A 13,539-nucleotide genomic window follows, 5' to 3' on the forward strand; every position below is an offset into this window, starting at 1 on the left:
GGACTCAGCTTTCTGCAAGGGAGACGCATCCGGATGTCTCTAGTGGATTATCTCCAGGCTGATATACGGGTGTTTGGGAACGGCGTAGATCTGCTGTTAATCTGCGTCTCCTGAGGGCCCGATGGAGTTGGAGATGCGCGTCCCAGACCCTCTCGCTCTCCCAGAACCAGTAATCCACTGCCGGGACATCTGATGGTTCCTCATCCCAGGGGAACAGTGGGGGCTGATAGCCGAGTACGCACTGGAAAGGGGTGAGACCAGTGGTGGGTTGACGGAGGGAGTTCTGGGCGTACTCTGCCCAGCCCAGGAACTGGCTCCAGGAGTCCTGGTGGCTGTGACAGAAGGTACGCAGGAAATGGCCAATCTCCTGTATCTTCCGCTCTGTCTGCCCATTTGTCTGGGGATGGTATCCAGATGAGAGGCTGATGGTCACATCTAGGAGTTTGAAGAAAGATTTCCAGACATGGGAAGTGAATTGTGGTCCTCTGTCAGATACTATATCCTCAGGCAATCCAAAGTATCTGAAAACATGATTGAAGAGAAGTTCTGCTGGCGAGTTGGAACGGGCAGAGGTTGTAGTTTCCCGGAGGGAAGATGACGGGGGCTCTTAGATATGGCACATTCCCTGCACCCCTTAACGTACCTCCTGACATTCGCTGCCATATTGGGCCACCAGAAGCGCTGTTTAAGCAACGAGAGGGTTTCATTGACCCCTGGGTGGCCAGTGCCCAGCGACGAGTGTGAGGAGTGGATGATGGGAATGCGTCGTGTCCGTGGGATATATTGCAAACCTGGGGGGCAACCCGGCGGAGTGTTGGTGGAGGCATTGGACTCGGGCAGTGTTTCTTCTGACCAGGTTATGGGACTGACAATGAGATTCACTGGAAGGATGGGCTCAGGATCTTCAGAACTTTCTTCGGGGCTGTGGATACATGATAGAGCATCGGCTTTGACATTCTTGGAACCAGGACGATAGGAAATGGTGAAGTTAAATCGAGTGAAGAACAATGCCCATCTTGCTTGCTTGATCTCTTTGCATCACGCAGGTACTCCAAATTCTTATGGTCTGTTAATACCAGAAAGGGTTGACGGGCTGATTTGAGCTAATGCCTCCACTCCTCCAAGGTGAGCTTGATAGTAAGGAGCTCTTGGTTGCCGATGTCATAATTAACCTCCGCAGGGTTGAGTTTGCGGGAGAAGAAGGCACATGGATGGAGTCTACTTGGGTTCCCCTGCTGCTGGGACAGGACCGCTCCCACTCCTGTGGTGGATGCATCGACCTCGACCACGAAGGGAAGTTCTGGATCAGGATGAACAAGGAGGGGAGCGGTCGTGAAGGCGGTCTTGAGGTCCTCGAAGGCTTGCTTTGCTGCCGGATTCCAGGACAGAGACTTGGGCTTGCCACAGAGTAGGTTGGTGAGTGGAGAAGTGATGGTACTGTAACTCTTGATGAATCTTCGGTAGATATTGGTGAATCCTAGGAATCTTTGCAGTTCTTTAACAGTTGCAGGAAGGGGCCAATCCTTTATTGCCGCAACCTTCCTCTCGTCCATGCAACCGCCACTGTGATCAATATTATACCCCAAAAAATGCACTGAGGGCTGATGGAACGTACACTTCTCTGCCTTTAGGAACAGGTTGTAGTCCCTCAGGTGTTGAAGGACCTCCGCAATGTGTAGGCGATGTTCGGCTAGGCTCCGGGAGTAAATGAGTATATCATCTATGTAGACAATCACGAACTTATGCAGGAACTCCCGGAGCACCTTGTGCATGAAATCCTGAAATACAGAGGGGGCGTTGACGAGTCCATACAGCATGACGCAATACTCATAGTGTCCAGTAGGGGTCACAAAAGTCGTCTTCCATTCGTCCCCCTCACGTATTCGGATGAGGTTGTATGCGCTGTGGAGGTCCAACTTGGTGAACACAGTGGCGCCGTGGAGATGTTCCAGCACAGATGGGACGAGAGGAAGTGGGTATCTGAACTTGACTGTTATCTTGTTTAATGCTCTGTAATCAATGCAAGGCCGCAAGCCTCTGTCCTTCTTGGCAACAAAGAAGAAACTGGATGCAGCAGGGGAAGTAGACGGTCGGATGTAACCTTGTGCTAGAGCCTCAGTGATGTATTCCTCCATGGCCTTCTCCTCCGGGATGGACAAGGAGTAGATCTTTCCTCTGGGCACTGGCTCACCGGGGATGAGATCTATTGCACAGTCCCATGGCCGATGGGGAGGCAGCTTGGAGGCCTTCTTTGGACAGAAGACGTCACTGAAGTGGGAGTAACAGTCAGGAATGTCAACGGAACGTTTTTCCAATGGACTCTCAATGGACGTGACACAGACTTGGATCTTCTTTGAGCTAGGATTCCTTGGAACTGGACTTGGAACTGGAATTTCAGGAAAACATCCAGGAAAACACTGGATACCCCACTTCAGGACATCCCCTGTCCACCAGGAGATGATAGGATCATGCTGCTCTAACCATGGGCGCCCCAGAATTATGTCAGATGTAGAATCCTCCAGAACCAGTAGATGAATCTCCTCTTGATGAAGAATGCCAAGCTGTAGGTTAAGAGGTCCCACCATGTGACGTACTTGACGGAGAAGACGACCAAGTTACTGCATGGATCAGGTAGACTTTCAGCGAACTGACGGTCTTGAGGTTGAGCTGGCGACAGAGGGCTCCGGAGATGAAATTTCCAGCTGACCCAGAGTCGATGAAGGCATTAACTGGAATACAAACATCAGCAGCAGTAAGGTTGGCGATAATAGTGAGTGGATTTTGATGATTTAACGTAGGCAGAATGACACTCACCATATATCGCACTGGATGAGTGGGGCATTCAGCTCTGAAATGCCCAGGATGGCCACAATACAAACAAAGACCCTGGGTCAGCTTCCTCTGTCGCTCAGCTGGTGAAAGACGTGATCTGTCGATCTGCATTTCATTGCTGGCTGGTTCTGGGGAGCTGACAGATTCTGGCTGGCGGAGGAAGAATGGAAACAGTTGCTGGTTTTGGTGCTCTTCGATGCACAGCTGCATACGAGTGGCGAATCTTATAGAGCGTTGGATGAACTTCTCGAACCTGATGGTATCCTCGTGTGCAGTTGCATCACGCTGCACACGAGGATACCATCAGGCTCGAGAAGTTCACAGAGGACTGGAGAACACTGAGGATCTAGGAAACACGCTGGAGACAGGTAAGTAGTCCGTAAGGTAAGCATGCAGGCAAGTATGCGTTAATGAGACTGGACAATGACTGAGTGACTGTGAGTGTCTCTTATAATGCTGCTGATTGGGATGGTGATGAGTGTCAGGTGCGTGTGATCAGAACTCTGGTAAGGGAGTGCGAAGTGATTGGCTGAGTGAAGAGCCTGGAGTGTCTGTGACAGTACCACACTGGAACAGGTAAGATTGACAGGAACAGACAGGGAAAACCACCATAACAATCTTGCACAAGAAAGGGCACACAGGAGGATAAATAGGGAAGGAAATAGGAGGGTAATGGGGAAGAGCAGGTGGGGTAAATTAACTAATAACAAGATAACAAAGAGGCAGGAACAAGACAAGAGACTGACAAATGAGCACATGGCAGACAAAAATAAAGAGTCATATTCTCAGGCATAAAACAAACTCAGACACAATAAACACAAGTAACCTTTAGATAAGACTGTCAAGGTAGGATCCTGACACTGTAGCACACACTGACCTTTGTTGCAACACAGCCCTGTTATCTTCTATTGTTAAGCGGTCTTCATGGTCCCTTAGAAAGACTTCAAATGCTGCCTGCTGACCCACGGATAATTCCGGTACTGAAAGAGAAGAGTAGTTAAAGTTATGAGACTTATCTACTAAGATCATGCAAAAATGGTCTCTAATAAGATTATGTGAACATATACCATTATACATAATAAAATGGCATTCATTTACAAACTCTGGGACTGAAAATCACAAAAACTATATTAAACTCCAGTCAAGTCAAGTCACCTTTATTTTTTTAGGGCTTTATACAATAGAAATTGTTTTAAAGCAGCTTCACAATAATAAACAGGAAAGTAACAGAATTATGATGCAAACTTTTTAAAATAAGAGACTCAAAGATTCAAATTCTGCTGTAAAGCAGCTATAGCAAGGTAATAATATTATTATTTAGCTCAATTCAGTTCAGTTCAACATCTGTGTAAAGTTAATTCATTATGAAACAAGTTCAAATCAGCTAAAGCAGCTTTACAGATGATAATAGTGTCATTATTCAGGACAATTCAGTTCAAGTTGTGTTCTCATCCGATAATGTCAGTGAAGTCAAATCAATAATGTTACTGAATATTAAAATGTTGCCAACTAAGCAAGCCAAAGGCAACAGTTGCAAGGAACCCAAACTCCATCAGGTGACAGAAATGGATAAAAAACCTTAGGAGACACCAGGCTCAGTCTGAGGGCCAGTTCTCCCCTGGCCTCGATGAACGAACACAGTGTGAAATTGATTGGGATTAGGGATGCTCAAATTGACCCATTAACCATTAACCATTGCAGTTTTCAGATGGTCCCTTCAGACTTCTCTCCACCATCTGCTCATAGAGATTAATTTATTATAAAGAACATTTGAGGAAAATTGGGTAATTGTAGCTCGTTGTCTAGGTTACTATGATTGGAAATAGCTGCATTTGTGTACTAACAGCGTTTAGCTCACGAGTTATTGATCCAGGAAGTTCAAATCTGTGATATTGCTAACTTTACTGAACTTCTTGAGTTGAGCACGGACTGCATTTCTTTATATTTGAGTCCAACACCTTCAAACTCTATGAGCCGTGCAATATTTATGTGCATTATTAATGTATGGAGCTGACTGAAACACTGCTGCCAGCGGGACATTAAAGAGCAAGGGAACGCAAATATCTTTGTGAGGGAACGCAAATATCTTTGCATGGGAACTCAAATATCTTTGCGTGGGAACGCAAATATCTTTGCGAGGGAACGCAAAAGTTTTGCGAGGGAATGCAAAGTTTCTCGGGGGAACGAAAAAGATAAAAAAAAAATAATAATAAAATAAATAATAATAATTTCCTCCCATCCCAATTTTTTTCCCACCACTACGTCCCTTTAGGGGCTCCGCAGATTTGTTCTTCCAAATAAATTTAAAAAGTTTGGTGTCTATCATTTTAATTAATGAGGGGGTATATCTAACACTTGAGCAATATAAACCAACCAAGATAAACCCTCAGCTTTAACCAATAACACGACCAGTTAAAGAATTCATCCCCTAGAATTCAGTTCCTTTTCAAATGATAGAATGATAGGTGTAAAGTTTAACTCATTCCTGACTTTCTTATTTTTAGATATCTTGATACCCAAATATTTGACAACTTCTTTCATTGGAATATTGCATACTGCTGGAATGAACCTATCCAAAAACTACATGAACCTATCCATAAGTTCACATTTATTAATATGTAATGATACAGATGAAAATAACTCCAGGCATTTAATTGCTTTTTCAACTTCAGTATAGTCTCTTAAGAAAAGGGTAGTGTCATTGGCTAATTGTGTGCATTTCATTTCTGTTTAACTTCTATTTTGATATGAAAAATATCTTTCTTAATATGAATGGCCATAATTTGTGTAACCAACAACAACAACAACAACAACAACGGACTAATAAGGCAGCCCTGTCGAATCCCCCTTTTGATTTCAAATCTGTGAGAAGTTCCATATGCCAAATTTACAGAGTTATTAATCTTATTATATAGGGTTCTAATTACTTTTTTAAATTTGTCCCTAAAACCAAAAAAATTCAAGGGTTTTAAAAATAATATATAAATAAATAATATATTCTAATCCTTGTTTTAACCTTCCAGCGAATATAGAAGCAATAATTTTACTATCATTATTAAGGTGATAGGTCACCAATTATCTAGTGATAATAGGTCTTTATTGGACATTGGAATTAATGATATTAGACCTTGTGTCATAGAGGGAGGCAAAACACCCTGATGTCAGGGTTATGTCTGTTTTGAGTTGGTATTTGATCACTTTCCCTGTTCTGTTCATGTATGAGTTGGTTAATTGTTTCAGTTCTTGTGTGCCTGCCCGTTTGTCTTCTTGGTTATTGATTAATTACTGACTTCAGTTAAGGTGTGTCTTGTTAATTTAGTCTTGTTAACTCCACTGTTTGCTGTGTATTTAAGGCTTCAGTTTTTGTCTGTCCTTTGCCTAGCTTTGTTTGTGTTACTTGGTGTTTGTACTGGAGTTACTTTCCTGGTGGTTTTCCCTGTTCCTTGTTTAGATTATTCCATTAACACTCAGAGGTCGGTGGTCACGCCGACCACACCACCTCGTTTTTTCTTACCAGTGCGAAAGAGACTACTCTTCAAAATACTCCGGCAAATTTGGATGTACAAATAAGAGTTATATATTATTAAAAACTGTGGGATATCTTCTTTTATTTGTATACACTCACAGTAAAAACAAAATGTTGTGCTTTTTGCAAAAAAAAAAAAAAAAGAAAACTAACATGATGCGTGAGCTGCAGTCTCTCTCTGAATGAAGTCCATTCTGATAGTCCTTAGAAAATGAACTGTAACTTAATGAATACTAATATCACAAAGATGAGACATATGTCTAAAGAAATGCTGAAATGTCAGGTTTTAAATCTAAGAAAAATTGAAAACAAATATTCTCTGTTTATGTAATCTGTTTGAAAAGAGAGAGATGTCAGTCGTTTGCGAGTCAGCTCATTATCCACTAATGTGGCCACAACCACGGACCGCGTGCTATTCAGACGCAAATTCTGAGGTGATCAATGCAACAGAGTGAACACCCGCACCAGCTCGGAAAAATGTATCAAGCTTAGTCAGATTCATGTACATCATTTTGAGACGCAGTGAGGAATAATTCTGGAAGAATTTGCCACAGAGGAAGAGCACTTTCAATTTCATTTTGATCGAGGATCAACTTGATCAGGCCAATGATTGTGAAGGGTAATTTTTTTTATTCTTAAATTTTTTATTCTAATCTTGATATAGTGTGTGTGTATATTAAACCACAAAAAGACTGCAAGTTTTGTGTGTCTCAGTGTGAATTAAGGGGGCAGATCGGTGCATGGTTTTGTTTACTACAAATAATTTACATTAGTAAATTGCCATATTGGCTATTCCCAAACTATATTGCTATACTGAGACAAGTGAAATCGACTGAAATATGTAATAAATTAAATAAAATGTGTTATCAATGTATTCAACTGCACATTAACATTTAGGCTCTATAATATAACAAATATAATATATAAAATTCCATATTGGTAATATGAATGTTTAGACACTTTACGTCACAGAAATACATTATATTTTAAAGTATTTTTAAAGTGATCCTGTTATCAGCATGCTCATAAAGGATTTTTTTCTTTTATCTCACAGATTTGAAAATTATAGTAACCAGATATTGGCACACATTGGACTGCATGCATATGATACTAAGATCACTGACTGGACGCAGGAAAGTGTTTTTTTTTTTTTTTTTCCCTCTCCAGTGCAGAAACACCAAATGTCAGGTATGTGATGTTCACTTACATCTTTGAACAAGATTTATTTCCAGGTATACCTATGTACTCAAAATGTGTCTTTGACATTCATTTATATAGTTAACTATATTCTAAATAAACTACAAACAAAAAATGATATATTTATTTTGTCATTGTATTCTTTCTTAGTTCACTCAGTCAAATTCCTGACTGAATGGCTCATTATGCAGCTCATTAGGGGCAGGGTCTTAATCTCCTCAGGTGTGAATCACAGAATTATTCATGAAGATACATAATTCTCTCAAAAATACAAACATGTATATACTTGTTGCTCACATATTATTGTAGCCTAGTTTCTGCTGAATACAGTGTAATGAGTTTTGACTGATTAATGACTTTTGTCATTAATATGTTTATAAGCAACTGAAAAAAGCACAGATGTCAGGGCATGTCAAAACTAATCCAGGACCCCAAATCAGCCTCAGACACCAGAAGGTTAAATGTTCTTGAAGATATCTCCTTTGTTGTGTGTTTGAATCCTGCAATTTTTTAAAGACCAATTCTTTAAAGACCATTAACAGAAATTCAGCTAGATCGTCTTAAAATACTTAAAAAAAAAAATAATAAAAATAAAAAAATCAACAGTTATGCCATCATTACCGGGGGACTTTTTTTTTTTTTTTTATAGCTGTTCTAATCTCTAAACTGTATACTTCCTTATTACAAAGGGCTTTACATTTTTCATCTATACTATCTATGTTATGTTTTAGGGGCTTTAAAAAATCATCTATTTTCTTTGTGATCTTTGTGATTGTTACTATCACGCCTTCCCTGACTCCTGTTCTCCACACCTGTCTGCACTTCCCTCATTAGTCTTCCCGCCATCTCCCCGGATTCCCAGCACCTGTTGTCCTCGTAAGCACTCCCTTTTAGTTGGACTCACTCCTTGTCAGTTCTCTTGTTTATCTTATGTGTGTTATGCTGTCTACCTGTTCCTGGATTACTAATAAAGCCTGTATCATTGTGGATTTCCGTACTCGCCTCGTCTATACAGCAGCATACGTACGTAACAGTGATCTATTAAATGTTCCTTTTGACTTGATTATATTTGTATTTATATTTGACTTCATCTAACTCAGCTTACAAATTCATTAACAAATTAGAATTCCTGTCAGTATTATTATCAGTAATGTTACAAATAGCTCTAATAATTTCCTCTTTCTTTGACTTATTAGACTTTGCAACTTTTTGTATTATCTTCTTAATTTCATGTTTAAAATGATCAATTTCCAATAATACTATTAAGTTTCCAATAAGTCTTAGAGACTTTAAAAGAAGTTTCATTATTCCATTTAATGAGAAGATGCATCATCTTGTGATCAGATAATATTGATGGTGTAATGGACTCTCTGTTTGTATTTTGTTATAACGAATTAGAAATTAACCAAAAATCTCTTGCAATACAAAAAAACATCCTATTAGTTTACAATTTAACCTTGGAGATTTATTATTTTGTATAGTTCTGGAGCAACTGAACCGCAGATTCCAATCACCAGATGCTTGAGATCTTCATCCGTTTTCTCGGGAACACCATGCAGCCTCAAGTTCCATCTCCGCTGATAACTTTCAGCTTCATTGACTTTTCGTTCAAGCTCAGCAACTTTCTGCTTGCGTGATTTATTAATTTCTCTCACTGCTTTCATTTAATCTTTTAAGTCTTCATTCAGCGCAAAGACAATTGACTTTTTCAGGGTTCCAATGCTGAGCGTATTTTCTCGAATCAGATTCTCCAGGTGCCCTGAACTCTCATTAATTTTTTTGGATAAGAGAGAATGTTCTCTTGCATCTCATGAAGCGATGGTTCGTCTTTCATTCTTTTGGAATGAGGTTTTTTTGGCATGTCATCCATATCTGGCATATGCTGAAGATCTTTCTCGAAGGTGTACAAGTGATCTGCCATCTCAATGTCATTACTTGTCCCTTCAACTTGACTTTTTTGTGTCTCTACAGATTTCAATGTTTTAGAAGCAGCCCTCTCTTTTTGTTTAATGGCACCACCAGAGCTGTTGACCATACTCTGTTTCATTCTGTGAGAGGAAATCGATATACGACTGAAGGGGAATGATTCCAAAGCCTATCGTCTGGTTAACAATCCAATATAAAATACAAGTAGTCCATAAAGTATGACAATGAATTTCTCCCTTCACAAATATTTGGAAAAAACACCCCTAAGACATCCTCAATTGAAAGAGAACATCCACCTTGGCCGCAAGCTCTCATCTCTGCATGACAGTGGACGCACATTTGAGAGAAATGCAACTTTCATAAGGATTATATAATCAGGAAGTATCTGTTTTCGAATTGGTTCTTTAAGATTATATATTTCTAGCATTCAATAGATATATTTCTTATGTTTGAGAGGCAAATATATGCTGAGTTTCGGTTTATTTAGTACTGTGACACGCTCAAGTTCACATGGAGACAGACAGCAGAAAGTGCATTCTGATTGCTGCATTGAAACTGATTGCATTGAATATTTCTCTCTGTTTCAGGGTGTCAAGTCTTTTCAAGGGGAAAAATAAAATTGGGGTTAAGAAGGGAAAAGGAGTCACCAAAACAACACAACACCAGAATCTGAATGCATCCGTCAAATAGAAAAACTTGTGTCAAATGCCAACTCCAGGCTGAAAAGAATAAAAAATAAACAAGGGAACTGAATTTTTGAAATACTTTGTTGATGGAAATAAAATATGAATTTCTACATGATGTTTGTGATATAACTGACCAATATTAGAGAAATTTTAGATCACAGTGAACTCACACTAAACTAACGGAATGAGAGTTTATCACATCAGTGGTCTCACATGGTGAGCTCACAGTATGAGCACACAGTGAGTGCGATGTGACCTCACATTGACCATAGTATGAGTACACAGTAAGTGTGCTGTGAGGTTACACTAGCTCACTGTGACCTCACATTATGACCACATTATGAGTATCCTGAGAGCTCATGCTGAGATCACTGTGAGATCAAATTGCTGACTTGGTTAACTTCCACCTTGCCTGACAATGTGTGAATCCTCATGTTCTCTTGTTCTGCTGTTTGTGCAATTAAAATAAAGCAAAAATGAAAAATGTTTGTATTGTTTGTCAGACACTTGTAAATTCTATTTTATTTAATACTAATTTCACATTCAAATGTTATCAGTTAATGATTAATAGTCGGTTAATGAGCGTCGGTTATCGGTCATGAAAATAACCAAAATGATCACCCCTAATTGGGATACATCATACAGGCATTAAGTGGGAAAGAATAGTCATAGTCTGTAGGTTGAAACTCGAAGGCAGAACTGCCGTTGAGCCAGTAGTACATGACTGGCTTATCAGAATGGCTAAATGGAGTATACAAGAGAGTAGATAATGATCTGAGATGTCATCAACTCTGCCAGAGAATTTTAATGTCATCAACATCAATTCCATGTGACAATATTAAATATATTGATTATTGATCTTAGGATTGATGAGTGGGTCCTGAAACGTCTTGTCTAACTCCATTATGGCTCATTTTCCCCGAGCAGTACAGTACAGTACGGTATGCAATTTTGCCATTTCCATTGTCAGAAGTTGTGAATGGTACCCTAATTCCGGACCCTTCCGTTGGGGTACCTAACAGAATAGTAACAATAGTACCGGTACCAAAAGGGTGGAGCTACACAGTGCAGAACGTTGATTGGTTGACAGAGAATCGTCACTTGCACATGCTACAAGGGGAATGACAACAAAATATCGCTGCAACACAATGTGTATTTTTCAGCAGTTTTTCCTTGCAGCCTTCAGCCTTAGCTCAAACAAAGCTGCTGTATGTCCTCCATTGTTGTTTACTGTCACTTTCTTCTTCACGCGAGAATGACGTTGAATGCTACTTTCCGGCATACATCACACCTATCAAGTAAGGGTACTGTTGGTGGTGGAAATGCAAGCCGGATCAGGGTTTAATGTCCCTGAACTGTAGTTTAGAATGTCTAAAAATGCCAATCCTAGTGCATTTTTATTGTCAACATGGATATTAAAACCACCAACAATTAAGACTTTATCTGTAGCCAGTACTAACTCAGATAGAACATCAAATTCTTTAATAAAGCCTAGGTTAATAACTTTGCTCACTAAGTATGTGATTGCCTTTTACATCTTAGTTGGGTAGGTATTTTAAGAGTCTTTCAGCCAGTGCTAGCTCTATTGATGCTTTTCACCGTCTGGATTGATAACTGTTCCTCACTAACGTCGGGTACACACTGTGCGATTTATAATAGTCCTTGAAGATTGTTTCGTCAGACTGTACGAACATGAGCCGCATGTCACACTGTGGGATCTCAGCCGTCATTAATGTAAGACTGTACGACAGTCAAGACGCGTTAAAAATGGACGTGCACATGAAAACTTGTACAGAGTTTTACATCATCATCCCATACACGTTCGGTGACTGTGAGCTGCATTACACACGGGACTGAAATGGTGGCTAACAAAGACATCCTAGCGTTAATTTTGATCACGGCTTGTCTTGAAAATTGAAGACAATTTGACATTCCTCGTAGGGGAAGTCACACTGCAGGACTGTGCTAAATCTTCTGATACTGCCAGAATTTCTTCGGAGGTAAAATTTGATCGCAACGGTCATTAATCGGCTGTCTGTGAAAAAGTCAAACTAGCGATCAAAGACTACAGATTTTAGCCTAGGAGTATAGGAATCTTTTAGGATTCTCATAATTTGTCTCAGATGACCAAATCGTGGCCAAAATCGCACAGTGTGCACCAGCCTTAAGGTGTGATCCCTTTCACAGCTTAGATGGGCAGGTAGTTATATAGGCTATTATAGGCAGCTTTCTTCAAGGCCTCAAATGGTTTTGCAACTGGTATCTCTCTTTTTGAGAAAATCTTCTTGTAGCACTGAGATTCACTCCGCACCTCCAGTCAAAGATATGACTGGTTCTGTCCTTGAAGAGGGACTAAATCATGGGTTCTGGTCTTTTTACTGGGTTCATTAGACCACTCAGATTGCTAGAGCTCTCTCTATCAGTAAAATCAAAGCTGTGGCAGGCTGCTTAGGCATGGTGTTAACCCCAGGCTTAGATCTTTCTGGGTTAACAAAGGTATCTTTACACAGCCAAGTTAAGGCTGCTCTAATCTGTGTCAGCTCAGAATTGTGCGTAAAGACGCAATGCCACATAAAAGCAGACCTGAAGAATGCCGGGTCTGACCCACCTCAGCTCCTAGTATCAAAGGCAACTCTAATACTGTTTTGGTTCAGTGTAAATTAATGCGAAATTGTGCCACTCTAAACTACATCATTGTCATGACAACTGTCAGTGAGAATCAAGAAGTGGGAGACAAAACATATAGGCCTAGCTCCATATTGTTTTAGACAAATTAAAAATGTCTATCAACAAGGGACAGTGAAGTAAAAGAGTCCTGTACTCAAATCATGTAGCAAACTACCAAAATAACAGCAGTCTTGCTGTGTAATCAAATGGCTTGCACCAGTTTGAAATCTTCATTTGAAGAGTTGGGCTGAGTTCATTAGCCAAGTATATACAAGTGTAACCCTGGGTTTAATCCTTGTGATTTTTAAATGTACACATTCAAGGTTGAGTTCGTTACTTTGTTTACTTTTAAGATTGTTAACCGGTATTTATAATCCCTGTATGCAAATTTGGTTAAGCAAAATCATTCTTTTGGATTGGTTTGTGGAAGTTATGGTCCCACCCCTTTTACTGGCAGGAGTATTCTGATTGGTGGGTGATATTGATTGTAGGGGAGAACCGTTACATGATAGAAGAGAGTGAGACGCCAGTTGGGCTTCTCCGTGTGCTTTCAGTTTGAAGATATTTTTTTGTTCGTAGAGTGGGAGTTATTTCAGCCAGAATATACTCTGTCAGTGTTTTATTTAATGTTTGTTGTATAATTTGAGTGTTTTAAACTTTTACGTTCAGATGAGAAGACGGGGAGTAACAGTGTATCTTCGGGAC

The 13,539-nt window shown here is 40.1% G+C and overlaps 1 protein-coding gene across 1 annotated transcript in view; it reads right to left on the reverse strand.

Annotated features, from left to right (window-relative positions):
* Positions 1–13,539, reverse strand: part of kif6 (kinesin family member 6) — a 196,961-nt gene that overhangs the window by 46,063 nt on the left and 137,359 nt on the right. Inside the window, exon 8 of the mRNA XM_048190258.1 lies at positions 3,710–3,812. Within this exon, the coding sequence (XP_048046215.1) occupies positions 3,710–3,812 (103 nt within the window). The remainder of the gene's footprint in view (positions 1–3,709; positions 3,813–13,539) is intronic.

The sequence above is a fragment of the Megalobrama amblycephala genome, linkage group LG5, assembly GCF_018812025.1.
Source record: "Megalobrama amblycephala isolate DHTTF-2021 linkage group LG5, ASM1881202v1, whole genome shotgun sequence".
NCBI classification, from domain to species: Eukaryota; Metazoa; Chordata; class Actinopteri; order Cypriniformes; family Xenocyprididae; genus Megalobrama; species Megalobrama amblycephala.